Here is a 15,124-nt window from a genome sequence, read left to right on the forward strand (position 1 = left end):
TTTTGTTTTTTTTTTTAAACAGATATCTTTATTAAGAGGAAGAGAGTTCAGGGAGAGAGAGAAACATCAGTGAAGAGAGAAAATCATTGATCAGCTGCCTCCTGCACACCCACAACCCAGGGCATGTGCCCCGACCGGGCATCTAACCGTGACTTCCGGGTTCACAGGTCGATGTTCAACCACTGAGCCACCCTGGCCCGCTGGCCCGGCTACTGTGACCCTTGACAAGGGGCAGGGTCAGCGGGGCCTGGGTTTCACTTTCATCTCCAAAGCAGAAGGGGGAGCGGGGCTGAGGCAGCGCTGACCGGACTGTCCATTCCGTCCCGCGTGCCGCAGCCAGCCCTCCGCTCGCCACGCTGCTCACCTGTGTGTGTGTGTGTGTGTGTGTGTGTGTGTCCCCAGCAATCCGCTTCGGGCGCATGCCACGCTCGGAGAAGGCGAAGCTGAAGGCAGAGATCCTCACGGGTGACCATGAGGAGGACGACTCGGAGACGGCGGACCTCCGGTCGCTGGCCAAGCAGATCTATGAGGCCTACCTGCGCAACTTCACCATGAACAAGGCCAAGGCCAGGGTTATCCTGGCCGGCAAGGCCAGCAACAACCCGGTGGGTGTCTGCGCGGCTGCCCGCGGGCTCGGCCGGTGTCAGCCCGATGGGAGGGGGGCTGAGACACGGCCTCCTGGTGGGAAAACATCACCCCGAGGCGGGCGGGGCACGACGCTTCTGTCACAGATGCTGATGTGTCGCTCCCCGCCGCCCTCCCGCGATCAGGCCACGCCGGCTGCAGGACAGGGCCAGCCGGGGGCAGGACGGGGCCTCCAGGGGCCAGACAGGGTTGGCGGGGGCAGGACGGGGCAGCCGGGGGCCGGACAGGGTCGGCGGGGGCAGGACGGGGTCGCCGGTGGGAGCAGGACGGGGCAGGACGGGGCTGGCGGGGGCAGGATGGGGCAGGACGGGGCTGGCGGGGGCAGGATGGGGCAGGCGGGGGCAGGATGGGGCTGGCGGGGGCAGGACGGGGCTGGCGGGGGCAGGACGGGGCAGGCGGGGGCAGGACGGGGCCGGTGGGAGCAGGACGGGGCAGGACGGGACAGGACGGGGCAGGACGGGGCAGGCGGGGGCAGGACGGGGCAGGCGGGGGCAGGACGGGGCAGGCGGGGGCAGGACGGGGCCGGTGGGAGCAGGACGGGGCAGGACGGGACAGGACGGGGCAGGACGGGGCAGGCGGGGGCAGGACGGGGCAGGCGGGGGCAGGACGGGGCAGGACGGGGCAGGCGGGGGCAGGACGGGGCAGGCGGGGGCAGGACGGGGCAGGACGGGACAGGACGGGGCAGGACGGGGCAGGCGGGGGCAGGACGGGGCTGGCGGGGGCAGGACGGGGTCGCCGGAGGCTGACCGCCCGCTCTCCTTGCAGCCCTTCGTCATACACGACATGGAGACGCTGTGCATGGCGGAGCGCACGCTGGTGGCCAAGCTGGTGGCCAACGGCATCCAGAACAAGGAGGCGGAGGTGCGCATCTTCCACTGCTGCCAGTGCACGTCCGTGGAGACGGTCACGGAGCTCACCGAGTTCGCCAAGGCCATCCCCGGCTTCGCCGGCCTCGACCTCAACGACCAGGTCACGCTGCTCAAGTACGGCGTGTACGAGGCCATCTTCGCCATGCTGGCCTCCGTCATGAACAAGGACGGCATGCTGGTCGCCTGTGGCAACGGCTTCATCACGCGCGAGTTCCTCAAGGGCCTGCGCAAGCCCTTCTGCGACATCATGGAGCCCAAGTTCGACTTCGCTATGAAGTTCAACGCCCTGGAGCTGGACGACAGCGACATCGCGCTCTTCGTGGCCGCCATCATCTGCTGCGGCGGTGAGTGGGCGGGCCACGGCCCTGGCAGCTGTCACTCAGGGCTCCTGTGCGAGGGGCGGGTGGCAGGGAGGGGGTCGGCCATGGTAGGGCTGATTGGGTGGTGCCATCGTGGAGCAGGCACTGGCAGGGGGGAGGGGACTCTGGACCCCATATTGCCACCAACCAGAAGCAGGTGAGTTACACCAACACAGCATCACATGCTACTATGTGTAAATACATGCTATCCGCTATGCATGCTCTGATAGTTATGTGTAGGAATCTCTTTCACATGGAAAGGGTTCCAATTCAGGGTTCGGGTTCTGGACAAGGGCCGCACACAAATGAAAAGAGACTTGAAGAAATTCAGTTTGGCGACATGGGGGGCCAGGCGGTAGTCCAACTCTAGTGGGAGAACTACTCCTGCTCTGGCCCTGCCATCCCTTTTATGGAGGCGCTGGGGAAGACATCTTAGGCAAAAAACAGACATTTACATGTGGCCCTTAGGCAGGAAATAACAGACACTTACAGGGACAAACAAGGTGGAGGCTGCTTCAGCTAACCGTGTCTCCACTAAAGGGTGGGTGGTTAGAGCAATTAAGGTTGTTGACCAGGCTTCCTGGCTTCCTGACCACATCTGTCTTTTAGTGAAACTGAACTGTTTCCGGCAGTTATGACATCACACAGGCCCACAGCCGTGTGTCAGGTCTGGTGACAGTCGTGATGTCACACGGTGTGCGGTGTGTCCATTATGACACAGGCATGCGCCGCCCGCACATGTCAGTCCACAAGGACCCGCAGGTGGTGGGCCCGCAGGTCACGTGGGCTGGAGGCCTCCTGTCTCGGGGAGGCCGGGGGCTCGGCGCCGGGCCCCTTGCGCGGTGGCCGTCGGGGGCCGCGCCTGCTGGCTGCCGCACGGCGCAGGGCGGAGGGCAGAGCGCGGGACCCCGTGCGGCTGGGCCCGGCTCCAGCACGCCTCATGGTGCTGGGAGTGAGCTCCCTCGGCTTTGAGACAGAATCTGCGGCCGGGCCCCGGGCAGCCTCACGCCTGTGTCTGTCTCTTCTCCTGCCATTTCCTCGCGTGTGATTGAGCCTCCGGCGGTTGTTTTGTTTCAGTAACCCTCACCTGAGGCTGCTTTCCCATTGGTTTTTAGGGAGAGTGGAAGAGAGGGGGAAAGACAGAAACATCAATGTGAGAGAAACACATCGGTTGGTTGTCTCTTGCAAGAGCCCCGACCAGGGCCTAGGCAGGGGAGGAGCCTACAACTGAAATAGAACCTGGGACCCTTCGGTCTGCAGGCCGACGCTCTATCCACTGAGCCACACCAGCTAGGGTGAACCTCCAGTTGTTTTGTACAGTAAGGTGCATGCAGGCTGGGAGCCCAGGGGCACCGGCCTGTGCCATACAGCGAGGTGTGCAGGCACCCAGGTGTGCAGGCACCCAGGACCGCGGGGCATGTGGCTTGTCCCTCTCCCGGGCCACAGCCTGGCTGGTCCCCATTCCTCTCTCCCCAGTGTTGAGCGTCGGAGCCATTACGGTGTGACAGCGTGAGGGCATGATGGCCATTTGCATGTTAGCTCTTTGTTATATAGGAGGTCCCCTCTGTGCACAGACAGTGTTCTGTGTGTGCCACGCACGGCTCAGACAGCTGCCGTCACGACTGGCATGTTTACGCCGTTTCACGCTGAAAAGAGCCAGCAGCTCCCAGCAGCCGCCAGTTCGCTCTGCGGGAGGAACGGTCCGGGAGGGACCTGGGCCTCTGCTCGGCGTCACGTTCTTTTAAATAGCCCGTCCCGGGTCTAAGGAGGTCAGCGCACTGCTGTGAGGCCCGCGATCCCGCCCAGCCTGCCCCACACTCTCCTGGGAGCGGCCCCCGAGATGGACTCACTCGCAGAATGAGGGGGGCGGGTGGGGGCAGGTGGGGCCAGCCCAGCCCCACGAGGCCGTCTCTGTACCACCCGCTGGGCAGTCGGAGGAGGGAGTCCTCCCGCTGGGCAACACAAGTGCAGTGGCCGCAGCCGTGCTGACCTGTCCCCCCCTCAGACGCTCAAGACGCGGGGACAGAGGGCCGGAGAAAGGAAACTCCGGTCACCATCAGCCCATGTAGGAAGATGGCCGATGGACTCACAGTGAGCCTGCAGGGCGGGGTTAACACACCGAGGGGTTCCCTTGTTCAGTAAGTTAGAACCGCGGGGACCCTGGACAGCGGGGCTGACTGCGGGGACACGCCGCTCGGTGGGTAAGCACACGCTGGCCTCCCGTGTCCCAGGCTCTGTATCCAGGGATTCAACCAACCACGGACCGAGAGCAGCAATTTATTTATTTACTTTTATTTTTTAAAATATATCTTATTGATTTTTTTACAGAAAGGAAGGGAGATGGATAGAGAGAAACATCAGTAAGCTGCCTCCTGCACGCCCCCCATTGGGGATGTGCCTGCAACCAAGGTACATGCCCTTGACCGGAATCGAACCTGGGACCCTTCAGTCCGCAGGCCGACGCTCTAGCCACTGAACCACCCCGGCCAGGGCCCACTCTGGTCCCTTGTGGTCAGGCCTACAGGATCTGAAGCTCATGGCTTCAGGGGAGAAAGGCCAGGCAGGATGGGGGCTCCGTGTCTTGGGCGTCGCCGTGGTGACCGTCGACTTAGCCGTGTGTGTGTGTGTCTCTCCTCTGGGGACAGATCGCCCGGGCCTCCTGCACGTGGGACAGATCGAGCAGATGCAGGAGGGCATCGTGCACGTGCTCAGGCTGCACCTGCAGGGCAACCACCCGGACGCCGCCTTCCTGTTCCCCAAGCTCCTGCAGAAGATGGCAGACCTGCGGCAGTTGGTCACAGAGCACGCGCAGCTGGTGCAGGTCATCAAGAGGACCGAGGCGGACGCCGCGCTGCACCCGCTGCTGCAGGAGATCTACCGCGACATGTACTGAGACCGGGAGGACTGCTCCGCGGGGCCAGGCCGCCGCCCGCCCCGGGCCGGGCCCCTCCCCTCCGCCCGCCGCCTCCCGGCCGCAGCCCGGGGCGGCTGGGAGAAGCCGCTGGGTGTGAACCCACCAGGTGGCCCGGACGAAAGCGCCTTCTCGGTCCCACCGAATCCCCCGGACCTCACGGCAGTGGCTGCCTTCCGGGCCCACGGGGCTGCTGGCTCCGTGTGACCTGGGAAGCTGATGGCACTTTTAACCTTCGGATCCTGTGCATCCAGATGTAGCCAAAGGGGAGGGTCTCACAGCAGCGGCACATTTATTCGGAGGCTTCGGTTCTGTTTCCTGAGTTCCAGGAGAGACGTGCTCGTGTGGGGTCGTAGGGCTTAGCGTGCGGGGAGTTACGGACAAGCTACTGCAGTCGACGCCTGTCGCGTTCCGTCCCTTGGTGATGCCTGTGTCCAGGTTTGGGAGGGTCCCGGGAGCCGCGTCTGGACCACGGGCCTGTGTGCAGCTGGCGTCCGTGGGCCGGCCGGACAGACTCAGAAGTGCCTCGGGGTCCCCGTCCCCTCGCCCGGGTCCCCTCACGGCTGCAGCACCCGGGTGGCCAGGCCGGTTACCTGCAGGTGCTCCTCTGGGCCGCGCCTCGGCCGCTCCGTGGTCGCTCCCCGCAGTGGATAAGACAGGCACCTGAGACTTCGGGGGGCGGTCACAGGAGCACAGCGGTGAGGGGCGGCGAGGTCTGTCAAACGGCTGCACCGGGAGCCAGGACACGCCCAGGGTGGTCTTTACGAAGGCTGGCAGCTGAGTGTCCTCCTCCACACCCTCCGCCAGGGGCTTTCCCGGCGTCTGAAAGGTCTGCCTTCCCAGCCCGGTCCCCGGAGAGCCATGCGGACTGGGTCCCCAGCACGTGGCCTGAAGCACCCTCTCTCCGTCACCTTGGCGGCCCAGTGTCCCCCGTTTCAGCAGCCCGCCTGCCGGGCGTCACAGGCAGGGGTCCCCAGACGCCTCGCCCTCCATCCTCACCCCCTCCCTCCACATACCCCCCACCCCCCCGCCGGCCTTGGAAAACGTGGCTCTTCAAGGTCATGACCGTGTACAGGGAGAGGAGGATTCGGGCCGTCCTGGCGAAGGTCCCACGGTCAGCACGGGAAAGCAGCAGTCACACAGGCCCCCGGAGGAGAGAGAGCCGCCGTCCGCCGTCCTGTTAGCACTGCCGTGCTCGGCGGCTTTTGAAGATCCCATCGGAGGGCCAGCGGGAAGCCAATGACAGCGTCGCCATGGTGAGCCACCCAGCAAGGGGTCCAGGCCGGGACTTCCGGCCTCGGGGAGTGAGCCTGGAGACCGGCTTTTGGAGAGCCGTGCATCCCACGCAGCAGCTGGTGTAGACCGGCTGGGAGCATGTAGTGACCGGCCCGGCTTCCCGCAGCGGCCAGCGGAGGGCGCTGGCCCTCCGGGGCCGCGACCCTGGGCGTGTTCCATCCGTGGTCTCGCCACGGCCACTCTGGCCTCACGGGTCCACGCACCGATTCCCCAGGAAGCACGGCGCTGACAGCTCGTGTCCTGCGGCATTTCACGCTCGTGGGGGCGGCAGGCGTGCTTCCTGTGTCCCAGGACTCATCGCCTGCGCAGAGGACAACCCACGCGGCCTAGAAGGTTCCAGAAGCTGCCAACCAGAGTGTGAAGCCGCCTCTTCTGGGGGATGCCCCCCAGGACTCTGCCAGCAAGTCTGTTCAACCTTCGCCTTCACGGTCTTGGCTTGCCACCGCAGATGCCAGCCCTCGGCGACGGGGCCATCTGCCACCTAAGTCCCCTGCCCAGGCCAGGAAGGACCACCCGGCCCCCGAGACCGGCCTCCCCTCTTCCCAACCGCGGCAGCTCCGGCTCGGCCGCCTGGTCCTCTCCGCCCATCCCGCGCCCCCTGGCATCTCTGGTTGGGGGTCCCACCCGCGGGTTCTGCACCTTGTGGGTGAGGCCCTGTGGGTGCCGCACCAGTGCCGCCTTCAGTGGGGCTGTGATGGTGACTGCCGAGCGGGTCCTTCCTCATGCCCGGAGCCCGAATGCACCCCCATTCGACGGGCCCTTGCCTTGCACTCAGGGCCCAGACGGCCCGGCTGGACCTGCCCCGCTGCTTCCGGGGTGTCAGAGCCTCAAAGACAAAGGCCGGGACCGAGTGGACGGCTGGGGCCTGGCAGAGCCCGAGGCGCAGGCCCTGCCGGCCCTGATAGAAGTAACCAGAGCCACCGCAACTCAGCTACCTCAACCGAGAGTCTGCAGGCGGCGCTCGGCCACGGTGCTCGAACCCCTGCGCGGACCTGCTGATGGGGCGCAGGCTGCAGCCCCCCCTCCCCGCCCGCCGCACCCAGAAACGAGGTTACTGTGGTGTGGTTTAAAGCGTTTGCTGTGGGACATCACAGACGCGTGCACAGAGCTGCTGTCCTAGTGAGGCGGAGCCGAGCGGCTGGGCTGAGAGGCAGGAAGCCAGGCCCTCGGAGGCGCCCGAGCGCCTGCTATAGCCACGCGGAGGCCTGGGCGCGGGCTCCTGCTCGGGCACCGGGCACTGGGCACCGCACAGACGCCTCCGCCCGGCCTCGCTCCGATGTCTGCCCTGGCTCACCGCCTCCTGCGGCGTTTTCGGCCTCTGCCGGGGCCCCTGCCCTGGAAGGTCCCAGGAACTCCTGTCTGAGTGCGGGGCCATTGCTTCCACCAGCGAGGCCAGCACGCCCGGCTGAGACGGACTTGACCTGCAGCCGGGCCTTCGGTCGGGGGGCCTCCAGGGACCAGGGGAGCCAGCCCCTTTCAATACCTCTCATCCCACGTGGCCTCTCACAGCGCCCCCCGCAGGAAGGCGGCAGCGCTGGAGCCCCCTGCATGGCTGACTCAGGCTCCCCGGGGTGGCCACGTGGCCTTCGGAGGGCCCTGTGGCTGGAGGCCTGAGGACGGTGCGGGGTGTGCCGGAGCAGGCGCAGTGCTGACAGCGCGGCACGGCTGCCCAGGCCTCTGAGGCTGGAGCCCCGTTCCTCTCTCCACGTGCAGGGCGTTTCCCGGGCGGGTCCTCCCGAGGGGACCCGCCCAGAAAGAGCAAAGCTCAGGCTCAGAGGTCGAGGTCTGTGTTTTTGCTGAGGTTTATCTATATATTTTTTAAGTGCCATTTTAATCGAATTCAAGAAAATGGTCACTGACAAAGGCAGTGCATTTGGTCTGAATCAGGCGCTGTATTTCCCTGGAGCGACAATCTGACAACTAAAATGTGACATTGGAAATTGATTTTTTTTAAAAAAAGGAAAGAACACTTCTTGGTCTAGTTTTAATAATTCCGCCATGCTTTCCATCCCGCTGTTTTGGCGGAATGCAGCCATTCCTTACACTTTGCTTCAGCGGAGTGGGCTGCAGGCACATTAAAAATTAAAACACAAGAGCCCGCTGGGAGCAGGAGTGAGGCGGCCCTCTCCCGTCCGGAGCGTGGCCCTGCCACCTGCTTCTCGCAGTTTCAGCACGGGGCACAGGAATATCGCCGGCTACGCCCTGGCACCCCAGGGAAGGGCTGGCACGCCACATGCGAGGCCCAGCTGAGATGCAGCTGCGTCCCGTGGGAATCTTTCAGCAACTGCAGCCCTGGTCCGGGCACCGGCGCCTGCAGCACCCGGTGACATCGGGACGTCGCTGGCCCCGTGTGAGATGCATCGCCCACAAAACACCGAGCAGCATCCATTCCTACGTCAGGGACAGCTGTTCAGACCGAGTCTGGTCCTTCCCTTCCTTCCTCCCTCCCGTCCATCCGTCCTTCCTTCCTTCCTTCCTTCCCTTCTCTCTCTCCCCTCCTCTCTCTCCCCCTCCCCCTCCCCGTCGCTCTTCATTTAAAATAGGTCCAGCCTCCCCTCTCACCTGCCTCCCCCACCACCACCCTGGTCCCCATGCACTAGTGTCCCGCCTCTAGGGACTGGAGGAGCCGAGGAGGGGCCTCGGCCCTGAGGACAAGGGACGGACCCACCTTTTCAAGGTAAAACCACTCACTTTGCAGAAATGTCTTCTTTTCAAAAGAGGCTGGCCGCTGCCTCCTTCAGGCCTAGAGAAGAATGCACCTAAGGACAGACCCTGCCACGCACAGTGTTGGTGACCATGCCTCCCTGCTCGCCCTACACCGTCCGGTGACAAGAGCCACGCCGATAGCTGTGTCCTCGATACTGTGATTTGAATTTTTTTTTTTAAATTCTAATATAAATGTTTTACTAACGTACAATCCGGTGTCTAACACAAACGTCTGGGTGTTTGGAATCAGTGTTAATGGACAGATCCCCTTCCCAGCCTGGCTCAGGGCTTCCTGGGAACAGGAGCCGAAGCGTCAGGGCCCAGACCGACCCGCACGCACACGCCCCGAGCCACGCACAGCCCCGAGCCACGCACAGCCCGTGTCTGCCCGGGTCTCCCTGCCGCTCGGCCCGCACAAGCAGGCACCGTGGCCGCCTCCCCCCGGGCAGGCCGCCGGGCCGGGACTCCGCGGGGAGCCCGGGCTGTGGTTATAACCAAAGAACTGTGCCCCTCCGTGTCCGGTGGGACCTGGGCGCCAGCTGGTGGCCTGGCAGCCTCCGGTGGCCCAGCCCGAAGCAGGAGCCACAGGCCAGCACCTCCCACCGTGTCCCCCATCTCCCGTGGGGGTCTTGGCAGAGTCCCCCTGGGCGCGCACCTGTCTGCCCGGGGCCCGGCAGGACATGGATTTCCGCAGACCCCGCAGCGGGCACCGAGTCCACCCACAGTGCCCGCTCTCTGGTCCGGGTGGGTCCGGGGCAGCGGGCAGCTGGGTGCCGGCACAGCCGAGGGCACGGGGCATCCTGCGGGCCGCGCCACCTGATCGTGGGGCCAGGCAACTAGGAAAAGGCTATAAATAACTAATTTTTCACAATCTTGGGTCTATTCATTTCCCGTTGGGAAATGGAACTGGTCGTATGTATCGATTTATAGCCTGAACTTGTGGTAACTTACATGTGTGGAATGTCCTACTGTAAGACTGATGAATGTAAAGAGTTAATTTCAGGGTACCATTTTGCCTTAATGGTTTTAAAAAATAAACTATTTTTAAACATTATTGGTTGCGTTTGTGTGACGCTGTGAGACGAGGTGTTGGGTCTGAAACCAGACCCCTGGCGGTGCGGCCTGCCCTCCGCCGGCCCGGCCCCTCACCGAGCGTCCCTCGGACCGAGTACCCGCCACGCCTGGGACAGCGTGGCCCGAACAGGGCATCCATTTGCATGAAATGACATGAAGCAGAAAAGCTTATAAAAGGGTGACTTTAGAATAAGACGTGGCGCCCAGATCGATGGAAGGGGCTCTTTATTCGGAGTTCTCACACACGGGCTGTGAGAGGAGGCAGGCCAGCCCCGCCCCAGGAGGCAGCAGGCAGGAGGCGAGCTCCACATGCAGCACCATAGCACCAGGCTGGGCTTGGCCTCCGCGGGCCCGAGGCTGTTCCTGGGGAGAGGCAGGCAGGCGGCAGCAGGGCTGGGGCGGGCCTGGGGGAAGGGAGCCGAGGGGCCCAGGGTGGAACCAGAGCCAGAGGGAGCCGAAGAGGCTGGGAGCACACACGCGACCCCGCTGGAGGCCTGCACACCGGGCAGCTCAGCGCAGCGGCACCCACCCCGCATGCAGCTGTGTTCGGGGCCAGCAGAGCAGCGTGGCCCGTGGACAAGCCCTGGAGCCGGTCCATCACGGAAAGGATGCAGGGCCCTCCAGCCCAGCCATGTGGCGGACACAGCCCGGAAGACTTGCAGTGGGTGGACTCCGCCCCTCAGGATCCTGGGCACCTCCTGGCTCCTGCCGTCCGGCACTGAGCAAGCTCTGGAGTCCAGGCGGGTCCCCAGGTGCCTCCTCTGCGCGGCTCTATCCCTGGAGCTCCAGCCGCTGCTTCAGAACAAGGCCCCACGGCGGCTCCCAGCTCAGCACCCGCCCAGGCCTCCACGCCGGCCCGGGCCTCCACGCTGTCAGGCCTCCACGCCGGCCCGGGCCTCCACGCTGTCAGGCCTCCACGCTGTCAGGCCTCCTCGCTGTCAGGCCTGCGCGCTGGGCTGGCCGCCGGCCTCTTCGATGGGACCTTCCTCTTCTCCAGGTCCTGCCGGATCTCCTGGGGGAAGGCCTGGATGTTCTTCTGGACACACGGGAGGCAGAACCTCTTGGAGTAGAACAGACTGCAGTCCTGGGGGAGGAGGGCAGACTGAGGGCCGGGGCGCAGGCGCAGGCGGGCAGGGGCTGGGCGGCCCAGGATGCACGGGCAGCTGAGGGGAGGTGGGAGGGTGCAGCTGGAGCCAGAACAGCAGGAGGGAGGCCCAAGGGGGTGGCCCAGGGGAAAAAGAAATGGGGGCGGGGGGCCAGGGGCAGCCTGCAGGCACGTGTGTCAGGTTGTCACACGTGGGAACCATGAGCCTCCGCGGAGGCCCATGGCAGTGGCCCTGTGCCTCTGAGGGGCTGGGGGCCGTTCAGTGCAGGTGGCCAGCCCCGGGCAGGACGCTCAGGCCCCTCGGGCAGGCTCACCCGGATCCCAGGGCCACACTCAGTCCCCCCACCACGCGCCTTGTTCTCAGACACCAGGCCGCAGCCTCGGGCCCCCGGCTCCCTCACCTGTAACGGGGCGCAGTCTGACTGGGGCTGGGGAGAGGGACTGAGAAGCCCCCTGGCTAAGGCAGCCCCCAAGCAGGGCCTGGCACACAGATGCCCAGGAGGGCCCCCGATGACCCCCAGAAAGAAGGTCCCCACCCCGGGGATGGGGAGGGCCTGCATGGGACCGCTGGGGAGCCTCCCAGAAGCTACCTGTACCCCTCGGGCCCCACAGAGACCCTGGCTGGCCCAGCGTGCCCTCTGCCCTGTGCTGGCTGCAGGACCCCCAAAGGGAGGCAGACCAGCGGGCCTCCGAGAGCTGCCTGGGCCCTGGTGACTGAGGACCGGGACACTGGGCAGAGGAAAGCTGGTGCGCTCTGCCCTCGGGAACGGCTCCCGGGCCACCTCTCCCGTCCTGCGTGTGGGGTCCCAGCCCGGGATCCGGGGGGAGACAGGGGACGGGGGACGTGGGGGCAGATAGGGGGCGGGGAGAGGGGCGTGAGGGGAGGAAGGGAGGCATGGCGCTGGCTTACCCACCGGGCCCACACACACCAGCCGGCCGCAGACACTGCACCGGGAGCCCAGGACCAGGAACCTGTCCTTGTCGGGGCTGAAGGGGTCCTTCATGACGTAGCTCTCCTCCAGGAGGCTGTGGGGCAGGGAGAGGGCCGGCTTGGGGTCTGATGGCGGCTCAGCGGGGAGGGGCTGGCCCCTGCTCTGGGCTCTGGAACCACTGCGGGGGGCCAGCACCCTTCTCAGCCGCCTGAGGGGCCCTGACCGCCTCACAGCTGGGGCCGGGGCCACGAGGCCTCCCTGCCCTCACTCCAGGGTCCCGCCCATCCCAAACTGCCTGCTTCCACGCAGGGACCACCACCTTCTCGGCCGATCGCAGGAAGCTGCTACTGGGGACTCCTCCCACAGGCCCTGCGCCCCGGACACGACACTCACATGACAGACTGGGTGTCGGGGGGCTTCTGCCCCACGTAGCTGTACGGAGCTGTCAGGGCGCAGAGCTGGCACTCAAACACACCCGAGGGACGCTGCTCTGCCTCGCAAGCCATCTGCAAGATCAAGGGGCAGGCCCGCCACCTCCAGAACCAACAGCTACCCACAGCTCAGAGCCTCGCAGCATGCTGCCCACGGAGAAGACGAAGGGTGCCCCTCAGACCGGGGCCTCAGGCCACCGTCCGAGACCTCCTCAAGGCCACACATTCCTTCCAAGTGCATGTGAGACGCTTACCAGGAGGGACTGTGCTGAGCCACGACATAAGCCCCAGACAACGAAAAACAACTGAAATTGCAGAGTGCGTTCTCCAAGCCCAATTAAAACCATAACAAAAAGATACCCTAACAACCTCCCAATACTTGGAAATGAAACAAAAACATTCTAACTAAATCATAGTTCAAAGAGGGAAATTAGAAAATGTTTTAACTAAAAAATGGCTTAACCTGCCGAAACCGGTGTGGTTCAGCGGTAGAGCGTTGGTCTGCGGACTGGAAGGTCCCAGGTTCGATTCCGGTCAAGGGCATGTATCTGGGTTGCGGGCACATCCCCAGTAGGGGGTGTGCAAGAGGCAGCTGGTTGGTGTTTCTCTGTCATTGACGTTTCTACCTCTCTATCTCTCTCCCTTCCTCTCTATGAAAAATCAATAAAATATATATATTTTTAAATAATAAATAAATAAAAATGGCTTAACCTCAAATTGTTAAACATTTAAAGGAGAAATAGTACCAACATATAGAAGGTATTTCAGAATGCAAAAAAAGAAACAGCTTCTCAGTGATTTTCTGAGGCCAGTATTACATGGACACCCAAACTGCCCGGGTTACCTTCACACCGCTAACCAGACAAAGCCATGGCGCAAAAACTACAGCCCAGTAGCCTTCATGAGCCCGATACAAAAATATTTGGCAAAATATCAGCAAACTGAAAAAAAAAAAAAATCAGCAAACTGTAACAGACAGGAAGCCTGATGCTCCGTGCCTAAGTGGGTTCAGTTCCACCAGACTCGAGGAATGCAAGGATGGTTTAACGTTCCGAATCCAACCAATGGAGCTTTGGACGGGAACAGGAAAGAAACCAGGACTCATCATTTCAACAGCATGACAAAACTCAACAGGGTTTTACAAAATTCAAGACTCAGCGTGGTGCGTCTGACCCCACAGGCTCCCCTCCTGACGACAAAATAAACTCACTTCCTTGACGGCAGAGACCCTCTGAGACGGGTATTCTCTCTCCCGTCACCGCCGCACCCGTCAGGCTCACTCACTCGCCTCCGCCTCTCCCTGTGGTTCTCACAGCCTCGCCTCCGCTCCTGCTATTCACTCCCCCTGGATGGCTCCCCCACATCTGCCCACGGAGTTTCCCTCCGGCTGCCTCGAAGATTTTTTGTCTTTGGCTTTCAGCAGTTTGAAAAAAAAATTAAAAAGTATATATATGTATTTGTATATATATATATATATATATATACACACACACATATATACACACACATACATATGTGTGTATATATATATGTGTATATATATGTGTGTGCTTCTCTAAGCAGTCTTTGGCCTGTGTTTTGAGAACTCCCATTATTTTTGGAAAAGTCTTAACCATGGAAGCCCCATTCTTTCTCCCTCTTCTTTCTCCCAAATATGTATACACGCACTTTGAAGCATTATAAGGGCGGAGTTTATTAAAATACATTTCCTGCCAAAACCTGTGTGGCTCAGTGGATAGAGCTTCGGCCTATGGACTGAAGGGTCCCGGGTTCGATTCCAGTCAAGGGCATGTACCTTAGTTGTGGGCACATCCCCAGTAGGGTGTGTGCAGAAGGCAGCTGATGGATGTTTCCCTCTCATCAATGTTTCTAATTCTCTATCCCTCTCCGTAAAAAAAATCAATAAAATGTTTTTTTAAAAAAAATACATTTCCTTTGCAAAATGGAGCAATCAGCTGTCGGTGTGTGTGCATTTGTCCCCGTACGTTAGGCTGCTCGCTATGCCCCCCGCGCTCGCCCCGCTCCTCTGGGCCTGACCGTTCACTCCTTCCCTGTTCCGCGTGGGGGTGTCTATGGGTCAGAACCAAGTTCACGTATTTTTCATTCCTTGGCCGTGACCTGGGCCACCACCTTCGGCGTGCGCTCTGCAGGCATTCTCCGTCTCTGCTGCGGTTTATTCCCAACCTTCACACCTGACTTTTTCCTAAAACGCCCCTCGCGGTCCGGAGGGCCCCGCACGTCCAGGGCCGGCCTCGGGGCTGAGCCCCCGGGCTCCGCACCCGCCGTCACCCGGCGGCCTTCCCCCAGTCCTCCGCCCCGTCCCTGGCGCCGCGGGGCAGCGACTCCGGCCACTGGCACTCGGAACCCCGCGGACCACCCCCGAGGCGCCGAGATCGGCCGGCGAGCCACACGCGCTAGTGGGACGCGCGCCCCGCCACGCCGCCAGGCCGCTCCACTCACCTCCGCCGCCACCCGCGGGCCCCGCCCTCCGCGCCTGCGTGGCCCCGCCCACAACTGCCCACAGCGCCTGCGCGGCCTCGCCCCGCCCCGCCCCGCCCCCGCTCTATGACCGCCCACAGCGCGTGCGCGGTTGCTCACCCCGGCGCATGCGCAGCGCGGGAGGGCGCTTTGGTCAGACTCCCGTCCCGCCATGGCCTCTGGGTCTCTTGCCTCTGGGGCTGCCTGGCCTCCCCCGGCCCGGGGCCGCCTCCTGGGCCTGCGGTCTGGCTGCTCGAAGGTGCTCGGCTTCTTCCTGAGTTTCCACCGGCTTCTGCGGAGCCGAGGCCGCTGGTGCGC

General features: G+C 63.1%; 2 protein-coding genes across 16 annotated transcripts in view; one reads left to right on the plus strand and one right to left on the minus strand.

Annotated features, from left to right (window-relative positions):
• Positions 1-9,840, plus strand: part of PPARA (peroxisome proliferator activated receptor alpha) — a 38,368-nt gene extending 28,528 nt beyond the window's left edge. For 4 of the 6 annotated variants that reach the window (XM_084878128.1, XM_084878133.1, XM_084878130.1 and 1 more), the window contains 3 exons: positions 403-605; positions 1,411-1,858; positions 4,519-4,907. In XM_084878128.1, coding sequence (XP_084734254.1) covers positions 403-605; positions 1,411-1,858; positions 4,519-4,766 — 899 coding nt within the window. In that variant the 3' untranslated portion in view covers positions 4,767-4,907. Of the gene's footprint in view, positions 1-402; positions 606-1,410; positions 1,859-4,518; positions 4,908-8,798 lie in introns of those variants that run through there. The other 2 variants (XM_084878132.1, XM_084878131.1) reach the window with 1 other exon arrangement.
• Positions 9,841-10,069: 229 nt separating this feature from the next.
• Positions 10,070-14,831, minus strand: CDPF1 (cysteine rich DPF motif domain containing 1). 10 transcript variants are annotated; one of them, XR_014794537.1, is made up of 5 exons: positions 14,789-14,831; positions 12,291-12,403; positions 11,895-11,991; positions 10,240-10,944; positions 10,070-10,109 (listed from the first exon to the last, which is right to left on the minus strand). XR_014794537.1 is itself a non-coding variant. In XM_084878197.1 (4 exons), the coding sequence occupies exons 2-4, from the start codon at positions 12,401-12,403 to the stop codon at positions 10,783-10,785; spliced, it is 387 nt and encodes a 128-aa protein (XP_084734323.1). In that variant the 5' UTR covers positions 14,789-14,831; the 3' UTR covers positions 10,076-10,782. The 10 variants fall into 10 exon arrangements, 7 of the variants coding, with proteins under 7 accessions (XP_084734323.1, XP_084734319.1, XP_084734320.1 ...); XR_014794538.1 differs by having other exon boundaries at positions 11,880-11,991; XR_014794539.1 differs by lacking the exon at positions 14,789-14,831 and having other exon boundaries at positions 11,876-11,991; positions 12,291-13,531.
• Between the last annotated feature and the right edge of the window lie 293 nt (positions 14,832-15,124).

Source organism: Pipistrellus hanaki (genome assembly GCF_964339955.1).
Source record: "Pipistrellus hanaki genome assembly, chromosome: 3".
Taxonomy (NCBI): Eukaryota; Metazoa; Chordata; class Mammalia; order Chiroptera; family Vespertilionidae; genus Pipistrellus; species Pipistrellus hanaki.

Coding starts and splice junctions, on each gene's coding strand:
- CDPF1 (XM_084878193.1), bottom strand. CDS start 12,403: ATGGCTTGCGAGGCAGAGCAGCGTCCCTCGGGTGTGTTTGAGTGCCAG. Junction 12,076..12,290: donor CCCGACACCCAGTCTGTCAT/GTGAGTGTCGTG, acceptor GGCCCCCCGCAG/TGGTTCCAGAGCCCAGAGCA. Junction 10,945..11,879: donor GGCTGGTGTGTGTGGGCCCG/GTGGGTAAGCCA, acceptor CTCCTCCCCCAG/GACTGCAGTCTGTTCTACTC.